At 45.4% G+C, this 24495-nt stretch overlaps 2 protein-coding genes across 4 annotated transcripts in view; both read left to right on the plus strand.

Annotated features, from left to right (window-relative positions):
- Positions 1-23425, plus strand: part of LOC128458825 (NACHT, LRR and PYD domains-containing protein 12) — a 70653-nt gene extending 47228 nt beyond the window's left edge. The window contains exons 10-11 of one of the 2 annotated variants that reach the window (XM_053443833.1): positions 19514-19687; positions 21774-23425. In XM_053443833.1, the coding sequence (XP_053299808.1) occupies positions 19514-19687; positions 21774-21798 (199 nt within the window). In that variant the 3' untranslated portion in view covers positions 21799-23425. Of the gene's footprint in view, positions 1-7292; positions 8937-19513; positions 19688-21773 lie in introns of those variants that run through there. The other variant, XM_053443830.1, reaches the window with a different exon arrangement.
- LOC128458840 (uncharacterized) lies at positions 10701-13986 on the plus strand. Of its 2 annotated transcripts, XR_008342064.1 has the most exons (3): positions 10701-10751; positions 11294-13600; positions 13843-13986. XR_008342064.1 is itself a non-coding variant. In XM_053443860.1 (2 exons), the coding sequence occupies exon 2, from the start codon at positions 12433-12435 to the stop codon at positions 13336-13338; it is 906 nt and encodes a 301-aa protein (XP_053299835.1). In that variant the 5' UTR covers positions 10701-10751; positions 11294-12432; the 3' UTR covers positions 13339-13834. The 2 variants fall into 2 exon arrangements, 1 of the variants encoding a protein (XP_053299835.1); XM_053443860.1 differs by lacking the exon at positions 13843-13986 and having other exon boundaries at positions 11294-13834.
- Positions 23426-24495: the final 1070 nt, after the last annotated feature.

Raw genomic sequence — 24495 nt, forward strand, 5'->3', positions numbered from 1 at the left:
TCCTGAAGGATCCAGTCTCCACCAGCTGTGGACACTGGTTCTGCAGACAGTGCATCACATCATACTGGGACCAGTCTGGTTCTTCAGGAGACTCCTCCTGTCCCCAGTGTGGACAAAGACCTAGAATAGGAGCTGGAGGTCAGACAGCCGGTCAGAGCAGCACTGTACATGTGTCTGCTGATGTCTTCACTTCTGACAACAGCACATGTGGTTTTATTTTGTTCCTTCATACAGCATCAACATTTAACATCGTTAGAAAAGCACAAAGTTAAAAAGCTTTTATCTTCTGTAGTTTTTCTGTATCTGATGAAAACAATCAGCAGATTCTCAGATTCTCTGTCTCTCACATTGTTTCTTGTCTTTCAGCAGATCGTGGTCTGCAGGAGGTTTCAGATGAACATAAGCTCAGTGTGAGGAGGAGATGTGAACATGTGACTGAAGGAAGTGATGAAACAGGAAGTAGAACCCTCCTCAACAGGATCTACACTGAGCTCCACATCACAGAGGGACAGAGTGAAGAGGTTAATACTCAACATGAGGTGAGGCAGCTTGAGACGGCTTCCAAGAAGAAGATCCTCCAGGACACTCCCATCAAGGTCCACGACATCTTTAAAGCCTCCACTGACCAGCAGAGCAGCATCAGAGTCGTCCTGACCAACGGAGTCGCTGGCGTTGGAAAAACCTTCTCGGTGCAGAAGTTCACTCTGGACTGGGCAGAGGGTTTAGAGAACCAGGATGTGGGTCTGCTGGCTGTGCTTTCGTTCAGGGAGCTGAACCTGGTGAAGGACCAGCAGCACAGTCTTCTCACGCTGCTCCATGTTTTCCATCCAGCGTTACAGAAGCTCACGGCAGAGACGCTCGCTGTCTGTAAACCTTTGTTCATCTTTGACGGCCTGGATGAAAGCAGACCTTCTCTGGACTTCAACCACAGGGAGCTTGTGTCTGAGGTCACACAGAGGTCATCAGTCAACGTGCTGCTGACAAACCTCATCCGGGGGAATCTGCTTCCCTCGGCTCTCGTCTGGATAACCTCCAGACCTGCGGCGGCCAATCAGATCCCTCCTGCATGTGTTGACAGGGTCACAGAAGTACGAGGCTTCACTGAGGCCCAGAAGGAGGAGTACTTCAGGAGGAGGTTCAGTGATGAAGAGCTGTGCAGCAGAATCATCTCACACATCAAGACGTCCAGGAGCCTCCACATCATGTGTCAAATCCCAGTCTTCTGCTGGATCAGTGCTACAGTTCTGGAGCACATGTTGACCACAGACCAGAGAGGAGAGCTGCCCAAGACCCTGACTGACCTGTACTCACACTTCCTGCTGGTTCAGACAAAGAGGAAGAACAACAAGTACGGTGAGGGACATGAGACGAGTCCACAGCAGCTGACGGAGGCTGACAGGGACGTTCTCCTGAAGCTGGGGAGGCTGGCACTTAAACATCTGGAGGAAGGAAACATCATGTTCTACCAAGAAGACCTGGAGCGGTGTGGTCTTAATGTCACAGAGGCCTCGGTGTACTCAGGAGTTTGTACTGAGATCTTCAGAAGAGAGTGTGTGATCTTCCAGAAATCAGTCTACTGCTTTGTTCATCTGAGCGTTCAGGAGTTTCTGGCTGCAGTCTACATGTTCCACTGTTACACCGAGAGGAACACAGAAGAACTCAACAACTTCTTGGGAACATATGGGGACACAGACAGAACCTTCTACCTGGATGACCTCCTGAAGAGAACCATGAAGAAATCCCTCACCAGTACAAATGGTCATCTGGACCTGTTTGTTCGCTTCCTTCACGGCCTCAGTCTGGAGTCCAACCAGAGAGTCTTAGGAGGCCTGCTGGGTCGGACAGAGAACAATCCAGAGATCATCCAGAGAGTCATCAACAACCTGAAGGAGATGAAGAGTGATTTCATTTCTCCTGACAGAAGCATCAACATCTTCCTCTGTCTGACTGAGATGAACGACCACTCAGTTCATCAGCAGATGCAACAGTTCCTGAAGTCAGGGAACAGATCAGAGGAGAAACTCTCTGAGATCCACTGCTCAGCTCTGGCCTACATGCTGCAGATGTCAGAGGAGGTTCTGGATGAGTTGGACCTGAAGACGTTCAACACATCAGTCCAGGGTCGATGGAGACTGATCCCAGCTGTGAGGAACTGCAGGAAGGCTCAGTGAGTCCAGACATGATCAATAACATGTTCAATCAGTGTGTGTGTGTGTGTGTGTGTGTGTGTGTGTGTGTGTGTGTGTGTGTGTGTGTGTGTGTGTGTGTGTGTGTTAAAGTTATTATTATTATGTACATATACATTCTCATTGTTCTCATGTAAATATGAGAACGACTAGATCAGATGTGGAGAGTGAAATCCAATGTGATCACTGTGCTGGAGTTTGAGGGTTCAGACATACGACCATGTGGGGTGCAAGTGAGGGTACTGTATATACTGTATAGATATATATATATCTTTACAGTATATATATGATCACACAGCACAGAGTGAGGAGACAATCACTGAATCACTGACGGTTCCTTGAAACTGAAGAAGCAGGAAATATAGTTTATTCTTCTTCCTGGTCAAACCAGAGTTCCCACTCTGCGTCTGTCCTCCACCACCAACCAGTGCAGTGTCCGTCCCTCCAGGTTCCTGACATGTTGACTACACAACAACATGAGGTCACTGTGACCTTTGACCCTTGACCACTGAAATCTAATCAGTTTCTCTTTGAGTCAAAATGTGAAGAAATCCCCTGAAGACAGACTTGAGACATCATGTTCAAGAGGCCATGAACATGTTCTGTGACCTTGACCTTTGACCTCTGACCACCTGAGTCTAATGAGTTCCTCTGTTAGTCTGAATGAACGCTTGAACCAAATCTGAAAGGATTCTCTTGAGGAGTTTTTAACAAAGAGGGGATTTACCAGGGTGAGGGTCACATGATCACGTTTTGTATGAATGTTGTGTTTTCTGATTTAATTCTCACAGATTTTATATTTTCTTTAATTACAGACTCCGTCGTTGTGGACTCTCAGAGACTCACTGGGAAGTCGTGGCCTCAGCTCTGAAGTCAGACCCCTCACATCTGAGAGAACTGGATCTGAGTGACAACAACCTGAAGGATTCAGGAGTGAAGGTGCTGTGTTCTGGACTGGAGAGTCCAAACTGTCGACTGGAGACTCTGAGGTCCTTAAATCCTTCTTCACTTTTCAGACTTTCTTTCTTATTGGGTCATTATTTATTTAAATTGTCTCAGTTCTGCTCTGCTCACTGTCCCTCAGTCATCTGTCACTCACCCAGCCTGTCAGTCACGTCCACCTCATCAACTCCATTCACCTGCACTCACCTGCTCCTGATCACTAAGAAAGTGTCAGTAAATAACATGTGGACTGAGGCCGAGCACTCGTCCTCCTCAGGTTTTCAAAATAAGACACATTCTTATTGAAACACGTTGGACAGTTGATAAGTATAGAAACAAACAGGAAGTGACTGTCAGGAGCCGTCTCTACTTTAAACTAGGGATGGGCGTTCGATTAAATAGTCTTCATCGATCGTCGGGAGAGTGAATGACGAATTTTCGATTAATCATTAATATTTTCAAGTTCAAAAATTCACTATTTACAAGCTATATTAAAATGCAGTGGAATATCAAAGCGTGTTTCCTCATTGAGATCTTTATTACCAGATGAACAAAATATGCGCTGCCGTAATCTTAAGCAGCGGAGCCGACATCTAGAAGCCGGAGCTACCAAACACAACTGACCCTCGTTTTTTTTTCCTCCAAAATAAAATAATAATAATATAAAAAAACATAATGTTAAACAACAACTACAAATATATAATACTTAGGTCTGACAGGTTTTTCCAGATGTAACTCAAAACTATCAAACAAGGCACAGAGTCGAGAAACCTTCATAAAAATAACCAGTAACTCACAAACAACTTCAGCACCAGCCTACGGATTTGTGTTGAGAGAGATGAGCGTGTTAACATTCCCCGAGGTCAGACACGAACGCAGCCTGGTGACCGTCAGTCCAGCCGCCGAACAAACTCGCTCTGAGGGGACTGACGTCCCGTGAGACACAGGTAGCTCCGTGCTAACTTGGCTAGCCTGGCTCCCCTCGTCCGTGTCAGACCACTAGGCTCCTCGTCTCCCCCAGTCTCGGGATAGCTTCGCAGTGTTGGCAGTGAACCAAGTCATTTTTAACTCAAAATGGTTCCACGCTACACTTCGCCATGACCTCTTCATGTTTACTTTGGAAATGGAAATACACGGTAACTCGCAGCCAGTCGCAGGTAACTGAGTAGGACTGTGGCGTTCTTTTCAAACACTGCCCCCCGTGGTCAAATGTGTAATTAGCGAATTTATCGATGAAAAAATAATTTCAGCGACGGAATTTTTAATGATCAATTAATCGATCGTCGATTAATTATGCCCATCCCTACTTTAAACAGTGTTTAATTACACAAACCTGCTCAGTGACCAACACACAGAGAAGAAGCTGATGAATGAAACAATGGTCCAACATGTCTGATCTGATATTTATCTTCAGGTCACAGACTGGACTGAGGTCAGCAGCATGTTGAGAGTCTGTGTTGACATGATGATGATCCACAACAACAGGAGGACACATTCTAATATTCATATTTCTTCATCCAGGTTGTATCACTGCAGTCTGTCAGAGATCAGCTGTTCTTCTCTGGCTTCAGCTCTGAGGTCAAACCCCTCTCATCTGAGAGAACTGGATCTGAGTGAAAACAACCTGCAGGACTCAGGAGTGAAGCTGCTGTGTTCTGGACTGGAGAGTCCAACCTGTCGACTGGAGAGTCTGAGGTTCTTAAATCCCTCTTCACTTTTCAGACTTTCTTTCTTATTGGGTCATTATTTATTTAAATTGTCTCAGTTCTGCTCTGCTCACTGTCCCTCAGTCATCTGTCACTCACCCAGCCTGTCAGTCACGTCTACCTCATCAACTCCATTCACCTGCACTCACCTGCTCCTGATCACTAAGAAAGTGTCAGTAAATAACATGTGGACTGAGGCCGAGCACTCGTCCTCCTCAGGTTTTCAAAATAAGACTCATTCTTATTGAAACACGTTGGACAGTTGATAAGTATAGAAACAAACAGGAAGTGACATCAGGAGCCATCCCTACTTTAAACAGTGTTTAATTACACAAACCTGCTCAGTGACCAACACACAGAGAAGAAGCTGATGAATGAAACAATGGTCCAACATGTCTGATCTGATATTTATCTTCAGGTCACAGACTGGACTGAGGTCAGCAGCATGTTGAGAGTCTGTGTTGACATGATGACGATCCACAACAACAGGAGGACACATTCTAATATTCATATTTCTTTATCCAGGTTGAGGGACTGCTTTCTGTCAGAGATCAGCTGTTCTTCTCTGGGTTCAGCTCTGAGGTCAAACCCCTCTCATCTGAGAGAACTGAATCTGAGCTACAACGACCTGCAGGACTCAGGAGTGAAGGAGCTGTGTGGTTTTCTACAGAGTCCAACCTGTCGACTGGAGACTCTGAGGTCAGTTCACTGACTGACTTTTGTAGATCTCATATCTATAAACAGCATTTATACACAATTCATCTAATTTAATTCTAATTTAACATAATTCCTCTTCATACATAACTTGAATCCATTCATTACTTAATCTGTGACATTTTAAATATTCAGCTACTTGTTTAAACACTGAGTTTAGTTCTGGATTTCCTAAACTGATCTGCAGGACAGAGACCGGGTCCAAATAATCTATTTGTACTGAATCAGGATCAGTTTTTAGTCCAACATGTCTGATTTCATATTTATCTCCATGTTATGAGTCTGTGCTCACATGAATATGTGTCTGTTATTTTCACACATGAACTCAGTTTAATTTACAGTTAAGTTGTATTCTTTATTCAGGTTGTGGAGATGCAGTCTGTCAGAGATCAGCTGTTCTTCTCTGGCTTCAGCTCTGAGGTCAAACCCCTCTCATCTGAGAGAACTGGATCTGAGTAACAACTACCTGCAGGACTCAGGAGTGAAGGAGCTGCTTGATCTAAAGCAGAGTTCAACCTGTCGACTGGAGACTCTGAGGTCAGTAGATGGTTGGAGTCAGTCCACGCTGCTTTCATCAGTATGTTACTAAACACAGTCAGTATCACAGATCCAGGGTCTGTGCTACCAAGCAGGATTTGTGGTTATCAGGTTAACTTCAGGTTTAGTTTTTTCAGTTCTACGAAGCTCGTCCACTTCTTAACCAGGTCAATCACCATGGTAACTTCTGATGAACAGCTAACCTGCTCCAGGTTAAGTTGGAGATCAACCAGTATAGAAGCTCCGCCCACTGACCACAGTGACTCTACACTGTTGTGTGGTGCACACTCTCCTTAAAGGGACGGATAAGGGAAGTTTAAATCAACGTCTGGTTGGTTCAGTTGATCTCTAACTCACCCAGAACATCTCAATGTCTCCAGACTCATCCTGTCCCCAAAACACCAGATGACCTCAGCTTCCTGGAGACAGGTCCATGTGTGTGTCCTCAGAGACAGTGAGACAGTGTGTCCTCAGAGTCAGTGAGACAGTGTGTGTCCTCAGAGACAGTGAGACAGTGTGTCCTCAGAGTCAGTGAGACAGTGTGTGTCCTCAGAGACAGTGAGACAGTGTGTGTCCTCAGAGTCAGTGAGACAGTGTGTGTCCCTGGAGACAGTGAGACAGTGTGTGTCCTCAGAGACAGTGTGTGTTCTCAGAGTCAGTGAGTCAGTGTGTGTCTTCTTGTCTTCCACTCGTCTTGTTAGTAAACAACAGATTCAGATCTCGTGGCCTCGAGACGGTGTCGTCTTCATCTGATCTGAGACAGTTTGTCCTCTCACTTCATCAGTGAAGAACTGATCAGGTGGATCTTTGTCACAGCTCTGAGATCAGTGGGACTGAAGCCTCTCCTCATCACATGGTAACCAGGAGCTCTTTATACAGAGCAGAACCTCTGCTGAGGTCCATCTGTCTCCTCTGGTCCCAGTTTGTCAGAAGCAGATGTTCATCAACACACAGTGAAACATGGCTTCACCTGTAACAGCAGTAAATCCACCTCTCAGGTGTCCACTCTGCACTTTGACATGCAGAGGACACACACTGAGCTCTTAGCGTGTTCATTCCAACACGTGAACATGAAGCAGAGAGGAAGCTGCTCCACCTCTGAACAGGACTGAAGTCCCTGCTGCTCTTTCTACTGGATGAGCTGCATCACTGACTCACAGCTGATGAAGTGAGTCTCTGTGACACTGATGTCTTCTTCTCTCAACAGGTGGAGCTGAGTGTGAAGAGGACAGTGTGTGTGGACGGAGGCTGAGCTGTGTCCTGAGGATCCAGAGGCTGAAGCAGCAGCAGCTTGTGTGTAGTCTCCAATCTACACAACCCCTAACCTGCATGTGTTTGTGAGATGAAGCCGGAGCACCTGGAGAAAACACGGGGAGAACATGCAGACTCCACACAGGAAGACCCCATCTGAACCGGATTCAAACCAGCAACCTTCCTGCCCTGATTGTCTTTATTCACATGTTTTATTGAAATGACACAACACAAGCAGAATATATAAACCCTCTATAAAGAGTCACATACAGTGTGTTTAAGTTTGTCTTTATTATTGTCCACCTTTGTCCCTCAGTGTGTCTCCATGTGTGTAGAACCACATTCTGTGTAGATGTTTGTTTATGATCTTAAAGTTCCAAAGAAGGAAGGCTGCCGTGTCTCGAGCTCTCACACAGCTCTGCTCTTTTTTCTATCTTGTTATTTATTCTTCTTTATTTTGCATTGTGCACTCCGACAAAGCGAGGCCTATCATCATATATGATAGAGAACAACTTTGTCACCAGTGATGACCTGGACCCACCACACAGACTCCATCAGGAGGACGGCCAGGTAGAGGCTCCTCTTCCTCCGCAGGCTGTGGAGGCTCCACATGGACTCCAGGATTCAGGTGCACCACAGAGAGCATCCTGACTGGCTGCATCACCGACCTGAACCGTGAGGCTCCACAGAGGGTTAGGGTCACATCACCAGGACGGAGCTCCATCCATAGAGGACCTCTACACCCGGAGGTGCAGGAAGAAGAGCATCCAGATTATTAAAGACCTCCATCACCCCAGACATGAACTGTTCTCCTGCTGCCGTCTGGCTGACGGTACCGCAGCATCCGGGCCGGCAGCACCAGCTCAGAGACAGTTTCATCCCCCAGATAAAATAGAGCAGCAAACATATTCTAATGATGCTAGAGCAACAGATAGAAAACACATCGGCAGGGACTCGGAATGTTACGATGGATTTCATTTAGAGAAGTAGCGACGGCTAAAAGATGAGCGGCTTTCGCTGTGTTTGTTTTTCTTTTTCGACACGACCCTGTTTGATGTTAATACTGTTATTATTTTTTATTATTACTAGTGAGTGCAGGAGTGAAATGACAGTATTTGTTTCACATGTCTGAGGAAACGTTGTTTATTTGACCTGCAGAATCTTTTCCAGTAAACTGTTCAACTCTAACGCTCTGGTCTGTTTCCCTGTCGGTTTGAGAGGCTCTAAGTTTTATTTTGAACGTCACTATTCTTTTGAACTTTGGGTTATAATTCACAAAACCCTTTATAAACTTTTCTTTCTGAAATAAAGTTGAAGCTCTTTCCTCCAGACGAGGTGAGCACATGAGTGATGGACTTTTCTTTCTGGTTCAGCTCATTTGTTCATGGTGTGTTGATCGACTGTTCTGATTGGATGTTCCTTAGTGTTTTGTTTTTTTATGAATCTACTTCCTGTGTTGAGCGGGAGCTGCTGTTTAAAGACGTGTTTGACCTTTGACCTGAGCTGACCCGACAGTTCACTGTGATGAAGAGGATGAAGATGTGTAGTATGTGTTGAACGTTGTCGTCCACTCAGAGGATCAATAAAGATTATAACTGATGATCAACGTGTTGTCAACTTTTTTTCTTTTCCTGCCCCCCCCCCTCCTGTCTTTGTTAAGTGCACACACACACACACACACACATACACACACACTTCTCTAATAGAATATGTATGACCTGTAGGGGGTGGAGCTCTTATGTAAACTGATTGACAGGCTGCTGAGCCAATCAGCTCATTTCAGCTCCTTCACCCTCAAGAGGTCACAGATCCAGAGTCTGCTCAATGTTCAGCTCTTCACCATCTCTCTTTCCTATATTACAACATCAAAATAGATCAATAACTATGATTCACATATTCCATTATGTAAATACACAATATTTATTGCGTTTTCAAATAGACTCGTTTCTTATTTACTCTGACGTCATCATCTTCCCCCTTAGAAAATTAAATCTGAATAAAATCACTGGTACCGCGGAGAGAGACAACAGATGTGTGTAAGGCAACGACCAGCAGGGGGCGCCACATGGCTGAGAACGGAGAGTCGGCCCTGAACAAGCTCTTCTTCGTGGTCACTTCTCCTGCTCGGTCTCTTTGAATATGTCATTAGTGTTTTAAAGTCAAGCTAAAAGCAAAGTGGAGTGAAGAAGCTGAAGATGGAAATAAAAACGTCCCCAGATGAAGGAGAGATGAGGAAGAAGAGAAGCAGGAGACCGACCCGATCTGAACGTGACAGTAAAGTGAGCCGGCGTCTACTTGTGGCTTTACGGTTATTATACAGTAAAAATACACAAAAATGTATATCAGCATAGTCAGAGACACCACGAACAGGTATCCACTCGAAGTCACTTATAACCTCTCAAGAAATATTTTTAATCAGCTTCCAAATATGGTTACATTATGAATACATTCTTCCTTTTTTACAGATTTTCCCTTTAATTTTCTCAGTTATTCTACAGTAAAAATATACAAAAATTTGTATCAGCATAGTCAGAGACACCATGAACAGGATCCACTCGATGTCACTTATAACCTCTCAAGGAATATTTTTAATCAGCATCCAAATATGGTTACATTATGTACACATTTTTTTTTTGTTACAGACTTGCCCTTTAATTTGCACTAACAATACATGATAATTGACAAGAGCAGATACGCCATGATGATTAAAAAAATAAAAAAATAAAAAATAAAGTTGTATTTGTAGTAATTTTAGGCCGTTTCAGCCAACCATTCTGTTTTACCGTATAGCCACAAGTAGACGTGCAAAAAAAACCACCCGGTGGCGGCTGGCTTCCTAGATGACGGCTCACTTTACTGCAGTGTGACAGTGAACCAGCAGCGAGGCTGAATGTCTCGTCCACGATCCAGAAGAAATGATCTTTCTATAGAAAACCAGTGTGGAGACATTCCTCTCTCTGCAGCTCACCTGACTTCACCTGCTTTTGTCCCTGACACGAGAGGATCTACACGCAGCCTCACGTGCTCAGCTGGAATGACTAAGACCCCCCCCCCCCCAAATAAAAGCATCAATCAGCCCCTCATCAGTTCTGCTTCAACACCTCAGAGGGATTCATCTGATGAAAACTCAGTTTCCATTCGTAGCGTTGATTCTTTCTTTCTCTCCCTCGCAAATTAATTCTGACACCAGAAAAACAATTAAATAAACAAAACAAAAGATGTTATTCAGAGTTATGAAAATCAACATTGTCATGAATATGCATTTTTAAAAAGGTAGAATGCACAGAGCACACACACACACACACAGAGTCATGTGATTTCCAGTACCTGCAGAGAGGGAGGAGCCTCCAGAGAAAGTGTTCAGACTCATTCTAACTTCAAGGAGCAGACGGAGGAGACGTGAAGTCTGAGGCTGGTGAGTGTTCAGCAACATTTATATTATTCATTCATATTATTTCACTGTCAGTGTTTTTCACTGGATCCAGAGACAGATGTGAACAGCAGGTCTGGATCAAAGAGCCTTCAAAGGACTAATTAACAGAGTTAACTCACAGCTTCACTTTTTATCTTCATCTGTTCATCAAGTGTTTAATAACACAACGTGTTTTCACAATCATACGTTACAGTCACCTGTGTGTGTGTGTGTGTGTGTGTGTGTGTGTGTGTGTGTGTGTGTGTGTGTGTGTGTGTGTGCGTGTGTGTGTGTGTGTGTGTCCTTGCTGGGAATTTTTGGGTGCGGTTCTTGAAGTTGTTTGTCCTGATTCCTGTGAGCTCAGGAAAACCGGAAGTGACGCAATTCGTTTACCTGAGAGAGAGAGAGAGAGAGAGAGAGAGAGAGAGAGAGAGAGAGAGAGACGCACCGCGCTGTTAAAGCTCGTCTACAGCAGATAAACACAAACAAGTCAGGCAGGGATCATATAATAAGTATTATGTGCAGATCTGCTCCTTGTTTTGCAGTGCTCCTGGAGCTCCTCCTTCAGCCCCTCCTTCTCCTCGTTACCTGGCACCTGCTGCTGCCTTAAAAGCCTGGGAGGCTTCACTCATGGGGGTCGCTAAGCAGGGCTGGCCGCATGGCTCCAATTCACCAGTCTGATTACCATTCGTAACAATAAACCCAGTTTTCTTATATTTAATCCTTGTTTGTCTACTTTATGTTACTTCCGTCGAGCCGGGTTGTAACATATTGGGGACTGGTCCGGGATCAATCTGGATGAGTTATTTTTTTTTTCTATTTTTCCCCTAGACAGAGTAACCCGGTATGCTTTGGTGGTGTTTGGTAGGGTGGCTGTGAGCAGCTTCTTGTCATGGTGAGTATGGTGAGCATTGAATCTGAGTGCTATGATTTTAAGTTGTGAGTGATCTCCCTGGTTAGTTAGGGAGTGTGCCAGCTGGGCAGAGCAATCTGTCCTTCCATCGGTGCACTATTTGTTATATTTATTTATTTATTTGGTTTTTTTCGAGGTAATCCTGGGTGGAGACTTGTTCTCTGGTGGGGGCGAGCATTTCAGGGCCTTGGTCACATGGCTGAGGTTAACTGAGCTTTGCTTTAAAGAGGCCTCGAGCCCGGCACGCCTCAGAAGACAGTTAGGGTTAGTTTGAAGTTAGGCAGGTACCAGGGGGCTTGCTTAGATGATCATTTGCACTCGGAGGCTTGCTCACTGTGCTCAGCAGTGATTGATTTGTAAAGTTATTTGAGTTAGTGACTGCTTTATGGGGACAGTTGTGGTAACATGTCCAGGGTCCTAACTTTGTTTTGTATAGCTTGTGGATTTGTCAGGTGCGGTGTGTGTGGTGTCTAGCTTGACTTGGTGGGCTAGTTCTCCCGGAGGTTGTTGTTGCCTTGGTCTTGATTACCAGCAGGGTCCATTTTGGTAATGGGTTTTTATGGGTAATATTTTGTGCTACTTAGTAGCTAGATGGGAGTTACTAGGCCATGATCTCTGTGATCATGGGTTCAAGAATCATTTAGTAGAGAGAATTTGTGATAAGCTGTAGTGTTGGATGAGGTGTGTACTGGGCGTATTGGTTTAAGTTTAAACCTTGGGTAACGGCGATTGGTGTATTTTGGTTATGTTTGGTTACTGAAGTTATCTAGTATGGAGGCTATCGATGACTTTATTAGTGCACCCTCGGAGGAGTTGCTTTGTCAGCTCACTAAAGGACAGCTCCTTAGCCTTGCCAGCCATTATGACATTGAGATTGCCAGTGGTGATAAACGTCTTAAAGATAATTTAAGAGAAGCACTTAAGGCTAGCCTAGCAGAAGGAGGCGTCCTAAAGCCGTCTGCTTTACCAGCATATCAGCATCAACTTGATCTTCCTCAAATGTCAGATGCTGTGCTGGAGTTCAGGTTGAAGGAGTTGGCGTTTCGAGAATTAGAACTAGAGGATAAAGAAAAAGAGCGTATCCTTAGGGAAAGACAAATGCACCTAGAACATGAGCGTTTCCTAAAAGAGCTTGAATTTAAGCATGCTGCTTTGAGCTCATCCAGTTCTGCCTCGGCTCAGTTTAATGTAGCGAGCAACATCAGACTAGTACCTCCATTTGCTGAGAAAAATGTTGAGAGGTATTTCGCTCATTTTGAACGAGTGGCTACTGTGTCAGACTGGCCAATACATGCCTGGACATCGCTTTTGCAAAGCGTTCTGGTGGGAAAAGCACAAGACGCTTACACTGCTTTAAACCTTGAGGATATCAAGGACTATGAAAAAGTTAAAGGTGCTATTCTAAGAACTTATGAGCTCGTTCCTGAGGCGTACCGCCAGCGTTTTAGAGGCCTCAGTAAGCTGGATGAACAAACTTATGTTGACTTTGCAAGAGAAAAGGAGATCAGTTTTAGCTCTTGGTGCAAGTCACAGAAGGCGGAAACAAGGAGCAGATCTGCACATAACACCGATCCAAAATTGAAATCCTGGCGTTACCCATGCCAGTCACTGGCCCGTTCGGAAAAAAAAAATCCGAACGTCATCTCGTTTAAGTTCCACTTAGTTTATGTCCAATAAAGTCCGTGAATGTACACATGTCAGCTGTCTATTACTACATCTTACAGAAACAAACTACACCGATGGCATATAGAAGAGTTTAAACACTCACCGAAGCACCATTGTTGGACATGGCTAGTCACTGTGCTAGCTGACAAGTCAAAGCTGCATTGGTGTCGGTCACTCCCGCTCGCTCTCGTTGCTTGACGCACGCTCCCGATCTTGAATCTGGAATCGATTGCTCCTCCTTGGATCCCCGGATGTTGCAGTTGAATTTTTTGAGGTTGAATTTTTTGCGGTTGAACTTTAAACGTTGAAAAACATTCAAATACATAATTTCCATGCATAAATATTCAGTGCCAGAAATTCAATGTCTTTTTTGTTTCAAATCCCGATGACACAGATTTACTTCCATATGCATCTACTTATTGATTTAATCGACAGAAACGCTGCAGTGCTTTTATTTTGAAATAGGTAGTCTACAGGAAGTGTTGCAAATATTTGTGTTTGTGATGTTTTCAACAGATAAACATTGAAACTGGTGTGAAAGATCATTTCACTGTGTTCTGCTCTAAACTGAGCGCAGAACCAGAAGGAAATAGACCAGACCTTGAATATCTAGAAGAGCAGCGTGGCCTGAACCACAACTGAGCCGCAGCCGGTGCAACATGGACGAGGACACTTCAGAGCAAGTTGGACCCTCAACCACAAAGTAAGAGACCTGCTACAAACATGTGAAGCTCCAAACTGAATCCTCACAGAATGAACCAGTGAATGATGTGTTCTGAATAAAAACATGTTTGTGTTTGCAGAGGTCAGGACCACAGACTGAGAGCAGAGTCTCCAGGGTCCAGCTGTCTGTCTCTGAAGAGTGACTGGTCCATGGATCGTCCTCCAAGCTTCAGTAAAGAACCTGGACCCTCAACCACAAAGTAAGAGATCTGCTACAAACATGTGAAGCTCCAAACTGAATCCTCACAGAATGAACCAGTGAATGATGTGTTCTGAATAAAAACATGTTTGTGTTTGCAGAGGTCAGGACCACAGACTGAGAGCAGAGTCTCCAGGGTCCAGCTGTCTGTCTCTGAAGAGTGACTGGTCCATGGATCGTCCTCCAAGCTTCAGTAAAGAACCTGGACCCTCAACCACAAAGTAAGAGACCTGCTACAAACATGTGAAGCTCCAAACTGAATCCTCACAGAATGAACCAGTGAATGATGTGTTCTGAATAAAAACATGTTTGTGTTTGCAGAGGTCAGGACCACAGACTGAGAGCAGAGTCTCCAGGGTCCAGCTGTCTGTCTCTGAAGAGTGACTGGTCCATGGATCATCCTCTACTCTTCAGTAATGAACCTGGACCCTCACACACAGAGTAAGAGGCTGTTTCTACTGGGACCTGCTCTGAAGAGGATCTAGTTTCCTCTAGTGTGGCCCCTGCATTAGGACACAGCTTCATTGAAGTTGGTGACCAATCTCTCAGAATCACTCAAAGAGCTCAGACCTCCACCAAGAACCAACACGCTCCTTATGAAACCACTTTGAAATCCACTAGAGACTCATTCTGATTTGGATCTGCACCAAATTCCACACACTGGTAAACATCAGTCCTCTGAACATGTCTGTGAAAGAGGACCCCCCCCCCCCCCCCCCCCCGATCTGGTTCACAGACCACAACCTTCCACCAAGTTTACTGGTAATCTGTTGTTTTTTATAATCCCACTAACGAACCAACCAACACACAAACATACTGGGTGAAAACAAAACCTCCTTGACAGAAGTGATGACAACCTGTGACTGTGACATGTGAGTTATCAGGACATGTCTTCACAGGGAGAGGAAGAGGAGTCATGTTTCTGAGGAGGAGCAGTCGTCCTGCTGTGCTTCGTGTCAGGACGTCCTGAAGGATCCAGTCTCCACCAGCTGTGGACACTGGTTCTGCAGACAGTGCATCACCTCATACTGGGACCAGTCTGGTTCTTCAGGAGACTCTTCCTGTCCCCAGTGTGGAAAAAGATCCAGAACAGGAGCTGGAGGTCAGACAGCCGGTCAGAGCAGCACTGTACATGTGTCTGCTGATGTCTTCACTTCTGACAACAGCACATGTGGTTTTATTTTGTTCCTTCCTACAGCATCAACATTTAACATCGTTAGAAAAGCACAAAGTTAAAAAGCTTTTATTTTCTGTAGTTTTTCTGTATCTGATGAAAACAATCAGCAGATTCTCAGATTCTCTGTGTCTCACATTGTTTCTTGTCTTTCAGCAGATCGTGGTCTGCAGGAGGTTTCAGATGAACATAAGCTCAGTGTGAGGAGGAGATGTGAACATGTGACTGAAGGAAGTGATGAAACAGGAAGTAGAACCCTCCTCAACAGGATCTACACTGAGCTCCACATCACAAAGGGACAGAGTGAAGAGGTTAATACTCAACATGAGGTGAGGCAGCTTGAGACGGCTTCCAAGAAGAAGATCCTCCAGGACACTCCCATCAAGGTCCACGACATCTTTAAAGCCTCCACTGACCAGCAGAGCAGCATCAGAGTCGTCCTGACCAACGGCGTCGCTGGCGTTGGAAAAACCTTCTCGGTGCAGAAGTTCACTCTGGACTGGGCAGAGGGTTTAGAGAACCAGGATGTGGGTCTGCTGGCTGTGCTTTCGTTCAGGGAGCTGAACCTGGTGAAGGACCAGCAGCACAGTCTTCTCACGCTGCTCCATGTTTTCCATCCAGCGTTACAGAAGCTCACTGCAGAGACGCTCGCTGTCTGTAAACCTTTGTTCATCTTTGACGGCCTGGATGAAAGCAGACCTTCTCTGGACTTCAACCACAGGGAGCTTGTGTCTGAGGTCACACAGAGGTCATCAGTCAACCTGCTGCTGACAAACCTCATCCGGGGGAATCTGCTTCCCTCGGCTCTGGTCTGGATAACCTCCAGACCTGCGGCGGCCAATCAGATCCCTCCTGCATGTGTTGACAGGGTCACAGAAGTACGAGGCTTCACTGAGGCCCAGAAGGAGGAGTACTTCAGGAGGAGATTCAGTGATGAAGAGCTGTGCAGCAGAATCATCTCACACATCAAGACGTCCAGGAGCCTCCACATCATGTGTCAAATCCCAGTCTTCTGCTGGATCAGTGCTACAGTTCTGGAGCACATGTTGACCACAGACCAGAGAGGAGAGCTGCCCAAGACCCTGACTGACCTGTACTCAAACTTCCTGCTGGTTCAGACAAAGAGGAAGAACAACAAGTACGGTGAGGGACATGAGACGACTCCACAGCAGCTGACGGAGGCTGACAGGGACGTTCTCCTGAAGCTGGGGAGGCTGGCACTTCAACATCTGGAGGAAGGAAACATCATGTTCTACCAAGAAGACCTGGAGCGGTGTGGTCTTAATGTCACTGAGGCCTCGGTGTACTCAGGAGTTTGTACTGAGATCTTCAGAAGAGAGTGTGTGATCTTCCAGAAATCAGTCTACTGCTTTGTTCATCTGAGCGTTCAGGAGTTCCTGGCTGCAGTCTACATGTTCCACTGTTACACCGAGGGGAACACAGAAGAACTCAACAACTTCTTGGGAACATGTAAGAGCACAGACAGTACCTTCTCCCTGGATGACCTCCTGAAGAGAACCATGGAGAAATCCCTCACCAGTACAAATGGTCATCTGGACCTGTTTGTTCGCTTCCTTCACGGCCTCAGTCTGGAGTCCAACCAGAGAGTCTTAGGAGGCCTGCTGGGTCGGACAGGGAACAATCCAGAGATCATCCAGAGAGTCATCAACAACCTGAAGAAGATGAAGAGTGATGACATTTCTCCTGACAGAAGCATCAACATCTTCCACTGTCTGACTGAGATGAACGACCACTCAGTTCATCAGCAGATGAAACAGTTCCTGACGTCAGAGAACAGATCAAAGGAGAAACTCTCTGGGATCCACTGCTCAGCTCTGGCCTACATGCTGCAGATGTCAGAGGAGGTTCTGGATGAGTTGGACCTGAGGAAGTTCAAAACATCAGAACAGGGTCGACTGAGACTGATCCCAGCTGTGAGGAACTGCAGGAAGGCTCTGTGAGTCCAGACATGATCTGTGTGTGTGTGTGTGTGTGTGTGTGTGTGTGTGTGTGTGTGTGTGTGTGTGTGTGTGTGTGTGTGTGTGTGTGTGTGTGTGTGTGTGTGTGTGTGTGTGTGTGTGTGTGTGTGTGTGTGTGTGTGTGTGTGTGTGTGTGATTATTATGTACATATACATTCTCTTTGTTCTCATGTAAATATGAGAACGACTAGATCAGATGTGGAGAGTGAAATCCAATGTGATCACTGTGCTGGAGTTTGAGGGTTCAGACATACGACCATGTGGGGTGCAAGTGAGGGTACTGTATAGATATATATATAAATATCTATACAGTATATATATATATGATCACACAGCACAGTGTGAGGAGACGATCACTGAATCACTGACGGTTCCTTGAACTGAAGAAGCAGGAAATATAGTTTATTCTTCTTTCTGGTCAAACCAGAGTTCCCACTCTGCGTTTGTCCTCCACCACCAACCAGTGCAGTGTCCGTCCCTTCAGGCTCCTGACATGTTGACTTCACAATAACATCTAGGTCACTGTGACCTTTGACCTATGAACACTGAAATCTAATCAGTTTCTCTTTGAGTCAAAATGTGAAGAAATCCCCTGAAGACAGACTTGAGATATGATGTTCAAGAGGCCATGAACATGTTCTGTGACCTTTGACCTTTGACCTCTGACCACCTGAGTCTAATGAGTTCCTCTGTTAGTCTGAATGAACGCTTGAACCAAATCTGAAAGGATTCTCTTGAGGAGTTTTTAACAAAGAGGGGATTTACCAGGGTGAGGGTCACATGATCACGTTTTGTATGAATGTTGTGTTTTCTGATTTAATTCTCACAGATTTGATATTTTCTTTAATTACAGACTCGGTGGTTGTAGACTCTCAGAGACTCACTGTGAAGTCCTGGCCTCAGCTCTGAAGTCAGACCCCTCACATCTGAGAGAACTGGATCTGAGTGAGAACGAGCTGGAGGATTCAGGAGTGAAGGTGCTGTGTTCTGGACTGGAGAGTCCAAACTGTCGACTGGAGACTCTGAGGTCCTTAAATCCTTCTTCACTTTTCAGACTTTCTTTCTTATTGGGTCATTATTTATTTAAATTGTCTCAGTTCTGCTCTGCTCACTGTCCCTCAGTCATCTGTCACTCACCCAGCCTGTCAGTCCACCTCATCAACTCCATTCACCTGCACTCACCTGCTCCTGATCACTAAGAAAGTGTCAGTAAATAACATGTGGACTGAGGCCGAGCACTCGTCCTCCTCAGGTTTTCAAAATAAGACTCATTCTTATTGAAACACGTTGGACAGTTGACAAGTATAGAAACAAACAGGAAGTGACATCAGGAGCCATCCCTACTTTAAACAGTGTTTAATTACACAAACCTGCTCAGTGACCAACACACAGAGAAGAAGCTGATGAATGAAACAATGGTCCAACATGTCTGATCTGATATTTATCTTCAGGTCACAGACTGGACTGAGGTCAGCAGCATGTTGAGAGTCTGTGTTGACATGATGACGATCCACAACAACAGGAGGACACATTCTAATATTCAAATTTCTTCATCCAGGTTGCAGGGCTTCGATCTGTCGGAGATCAGCTGTTCTTCTCTGGCTTCAGCTCTGAGGTCAAACCCCTCTCATCTGAGAGAACTGGATCTGAGTGGAAACGACCTGCAGGACTCAGGAGTGAAGGAGCTGTGTGGTTTTCTACAGAGTCCAACCTGTCGACTGGAGACTCTGTGGTCAGTTCACTGACTGACTTTTGTAGATCTCATATCTATAAAACAGCATTTATACACAATTTATCTAATTTAATTATAATTTAAAATAATTCCTCTTCATACATAACTTGAATCCATTCATTAATTAATCTGTGACATTTTAAATATTCAGCTACTTGTTAAAACACTGAGTTTAGTTCTGGATTTCCTAAACTGATCTGCAGGACAGAGACCGGGTCCAAATAATCTATTTGTACTGAATCAGGACTCGTTTTTAGTCCAACATGTCTGATTTCATATTTATCTTCCATGTTATGAGTCTGTGCTCACATGAATATGTGTCTGTTATTTTCACACATGAACTCAGTTTAATTTACAGTTAAGTTTTATTCTTTATCCAGGTTGGAGAGCTGCAGTCTGTCAGAAATCAGCTGTTCTTCTCTGGCTTCAGCTCTGAGGTCAAACCCCTCTCATCTGAGAGAACTGGATCTGAGAGGAAACAGGCTGCAGGACTCAGGAGTGAAGGAGCTTCTTGATCTACAGCAGAGTCCAACCTGTCGACTGGAGACTCTGAGGTCAGTAGATGGTTGGAGTCAGTCCACGCTGCTTTCATCAGTATGTTACTAAACACAGTCAGTATCACAGATCCAGGGTCTGTGCTACCAAGCAGGATTTGTGGTTATCAGGTTAACTTCAGGTTTAGTTTTTTCAGTTCTACGAAGCTCGTCCACTTCTTAACCAGGTCAATCACCATGGTAACTTCTGATGAACAGCTAACCTGCTCCAGGTTAAGTTGGAGATCAACCCGTATAGAAGCTCCGCCCACTGACCACAGTGACTCTACACTGTTGTGTGGTGCTCACTCTCCTTAAAGGGACGGATAAGAGAAGTTTAAATCAACGTCTGGTTGGTTCAGTTGATCTCTAACTCACCCAGAACATCTCAATGTCTCCAGACTCATCCTGTCCCCAAAACACCAGATGACCTCAGCTTCCTGGAGACAGGTCCATGTGTGTGTCCTCAGAGACAGTGAGACAGTGTGTGTCCTCAGAGACAGTGTGACAGTGTGTCCTCAGAGACAGTGAGACAGTGTGTGTCCTCAGAGACAGTGAGACAGTGTGTGTCCTCAGAGACAGTGAGACAGTGTGTGTCCTCAGAGTCAGTGAGACAGTGTGTGTCCTCAGAGTCAGTGTGTGTCCTCAGAGTCAGTGTGTGTCCTCAGAGTCAGTGTGTGTCCTCAGAGTCAGTGTGTGTCCTCAGAGACAGTGAGACAGTGTGTGTCCTCAGAGACAGTGAGACAGTGTGTGTCCTCAGAGTCAGTCTGTGTCCTCAGAGACAGTGAGTCAGTGTGTGTCCTCACAGACAGTGTGTGTCCTCACAGACAGTGTGTCCTCAGAGACAGTGAGACAGTGTGTGTCCTCAGAGACAGTGAGTCAGTGTGTGTCCTCAGAGACAGTGTGTGTCCTCACAGACAGTGTGTCTTCAGAGACAGTGAGACAGTGTGTGTCCTCAGAGACAGTGAGACAGTGTGTGTCCTCAGAGACAGTGAGACAGTGTGTGTCCTCAGAGACAGTGAGTCAGTGTGTGTCCTCAGAGTCAGTGTGTGTCCTCAGAGTCAGTGTGTGTCCTCAGAGTCAGTGTGTGTCCTCAGAGTCAGTGTGTGTCCTCAGAGACAGTGAGTCAGTGTGTGTCCTCACAGACAGTGAGTCAGTGTGTGTCCTCAGAGACAGTGAGTCAGTGTGTGTCCTCAGAGACAGTGAGTCAGTGTGTGTCCTCAGAGACAGTGAGTCAGTGTGTGTCCTCAGAGACAATGAGTCAGTGTGTGTCCTCAGAGACAGTGTGTGTCCTCAGTCAGTGTGTGTCCTCAGTCAGTGTGTGTCCTCAGAGTCAGTGTGTGTCCTCAGAGTCAGTGTGTATCCTCAGAGACAGTGTGTATCCTCAGAGACAGTGTGTGTCCTCAGAGACAGTGAGACAGTGTGTGTCCTCAGAGACAGTGAGACAGTGTGTGTCTTCTTGTCTTCCACTCGTCTTGTTAGTAAACAACAGATTCAGATCTCGTGGCCTCAAGTTATTTATTTCTTCCACACGTTATTATGTCGTGGTCACGTAATATATTTTGACCAGATGCCACCAGGGGGCGCTGTAACTTACACAAGCTGGACCACAGCTGACAGCCTCACACGAGGGACAGAGACGTCTTCATCTGATCTGAGACAGTTTGTTCTCTCACTTCATCAGTGAAGAACTGATCAGGTGGATCTTTGTCACAGCTCTGAGATCAGTGGGACTGAAGCCTCTCCTCATCACATGGTAACCAGGAGCTCTTTATACAGAGCAGAACCTCTGCTGAGGTCCATCTGTCTCCTCTGGTCCCAGTTTGTCAGAAGCAGATGTTCATCAACACACAGTGAAACATGGCTTCACCTGTAACAGCAGTAAATCCACCTCTCAGGTGTCCACTCTGCACTTTGACATGCAGAGGACACACACTGAGCTCTTAGCGTGTTCATTCCAACACGTGAACATGAAGCAGAGAGGAAGCTGCTCCACCTCTGAACAGGACTGAAGTCCCTGCTGCTCTTTCTACTGGATGAGCTGCATCACTGACTCACAGCTGATGAAGTGAGTCTCTGTGACACTGATGTCTTCTTCTCTCAACAGGTGGAGGAGATCTTCTAGGAGCTGAGTGTGAAGAGGACAGTGTGTGTGGACGGAGGCTGAGCTGTGTCCTGAGGATCCAGAGGCTGAAGCAGCAGCAGCTTGTGTGTAGTCTCCAATCTACACAACCCCTAATCTGCATGTGTTTGTGAGATGAAGCCGGAGCACCTGGAGAAAACACGGGGAGAACATGCAGACTCCACACAGGAAGACCCATCTGAACCGGTTTCAAACCAGCAACCTTCCTGCCCCGATTGTCTTTATTCACATGTTTTATTGAAATGACACAACACAAGCAGAATATATAAACCCTCTATAAAGAGTCACATACAGTGTGTTTAAGTTTGTCTTTATTATTGTCCACCTTTGTCCCTCAGTATGTCTCCATGTGTGTAGAACCACATTCTGTGTAGATGTTTGTTTATGATCTTAAAGTTCCAAAGAAGGAAGGCTGCCGTGTCTCGAGCTCTCACACAGCTCTGCTCTTTTTTCTATCTTGTTATTTATTCTTCTTTATTTTGCATTGTGCACTCCGACAAAGCGAGGCCTATCATCATATATGATAGAGAACAACTTTGTCACCAGTGATGACCTGGACCCACCACACAGACTCCATCAGGAGGACGGCCAAGCAGAGGCTCCTCTTCCTCCGCAGGCTGTGGAGGCTCCACATGGACTCCAGGATTCAGGTGCACCACAGAGAGCATCCTGACTGGCTGCTTCACCGACCTGAACCGTGAGGCTCCACAGAGGGTTAGGGTCACATCACCAGGACGGAGCTCCATCCATAGAGGACCTCTACACCCGGAGGTGCAGGAAGAGGAGCATCCAGATTATTAAAGACCTCCATCACCCCAGACATGAACTGTTCTCCTGCTGCCGTCTGGCTGACGGTACCGCAGCATCCGGGCCGGCAGCACCAGCTCAGAGACAGTTTCATCCCCCAGATAAAATAGAGCAGCAAACATATTCTAATGATGCTAGAGCAACAGATAGAAAACACATCGGCAGGGACTCGGAATGTTACGATGGATTTCATTTAGAGAAGTAGCGACGGCTAAAAGATGAGCGGCTTTCGCTGTGTTTGTTTTTCTTTTTCGACACGACCCTGTTTGATGTTAATACTGTTATTATTTTGTATTATTACTAGTGAGTGCAGGAGTGAAATGACTGTATTTGTTTCACATGTCTGAGGAAACGTTGTTTATTTGACCTGCAGAATCTTTTCCAGTAAACTGTTCAACTCTAACGCTCTGGTCTGTTTCCCTGTCGGTTTGAGAGGCTGTAAGTTTTATTTTGAACGTCACTATTCTTTTGAACTTTGGGTTATAATTCACAAAACCCTTTATAAACTTTTCTTTCTGAAATAAAGTTGAAGCTCTTTCCTCCAGACGAGGTGAGCACATGAGTGATGGACTTTTCTTTCTGGTTCAGCTCATTTGTTAATGGTGTGTTGATCGACTGTTCTGATTGGATGTTCCTTAGTGTTTTGTTTTTTTATGAATCTACTTCCTGTGTTGAGCTGCTGTTTAAAGACGTGTTTGACCTTTGACCTGAGCTGACCCGACAGTTCACTGTGATGAAGAGGATGAAGATGTGTAGTATGTGTTGAACGTTGTCGTCCACTCAGAGGATCAATAAAGATTATAACTGATGATCAACGTGTTGTCATCTTTTTTTCTTTTCCTGCCCCCCCCCCTCCTGTCTTTGTTAAGTGCACACACACACACACACACACACACTTCTCTAATAGAATATGTATGACCTGTAGGGGGTGGAGCTCTTATGTAAACTGATTGACAGGCTGCTGAGCCAATCAGCTCATTTCAGCTCCTTCACCCTCAAGAGGTCACAGATCCAGAGTCTGCTCAATGTTCAGCTCTTCACCATCTCTCTTTCCTATATTACAACATCAAAATAGATCAATAACTATGATTCACATATTCCATTATGTAAATACACAATATTTATTGCGTTTTCAAATAGACTCGTTTCTTATTTACTCTGACGTCATCATCTTCCCCCTTAGAAAATTAAATCTGAACTAGGGCTACGTTGTAGCACTTGCGGGCCCGAGCACCCGCACATTGAAGCCTGTTGCGGTCGGTGGAGAGAGCGATCGATGACCAAGCGCACATCATCGATCGAGCATGCACTTCTCCACGTTGCATGCGTTTTGCGCTCTGCGGCAGTAGGTTTGCCAGTAGGTGGCGCCATCACTATTATTACGCACAGACATATAGATCTCTTCTTGTAGGTGCTCTGATGTAGCGTGAGCAATTTTGTGTCAATTGGACAATGTTAACACAACTTAATTTTCACACTGATCAGTAGGTGGCGCTATGACCCTGAACTAATATTTATATGTGGAGCTGTTCAGATCAGTATTGTGATCATAGGTCAGTAGTTTGGAGCCGGTTGGATAATGCAGAGTGGATTAACAAAGTACTTCCTGTTTCCTGGCGAATCAGTAGGTGGCGCTATGACACTGAGGAAATATTGACACATAGAGCTGTTCAGGCTTGTACTCTTATCATGTGACAGAAGTTTGGTAGTGATAAGACAATGCACAGTGGACTTATGAAAACATCGTGTCCTTTGGCGAAGGATGATCCTTCGCCACACCTCAATGTTTACATGGTTTGAGGAAATGTCACAATTCTGACCTTGATTCAATGACTTGACTGAGCTCATTTGAGCTGTATATCTTAAAGCAGCCAGGAGC

This window comes from Pleuronectes platessa, chromosome 16 (genome assembly GCF_947347685.1).
Source record: "Pleuronectes platessa chromosome 16, fPlePla1.1, whole genome shotgun sequence".
NCBI lineage: Eukaryota > Metazoa > Chordata > Actinopteri > Pleuronectiformes > Pleuronectidae > Pleuronectes > Pleuronectes platessa.

Coding starts and splice junctions, on each gene's coding strand:
- LOC128458840 (XM_053443860.1), top strand. CDS start 12,433: ATGGAGGCTATCGATGACTTTATTAGTGCACCCTCGGAGGAGTTGCTT.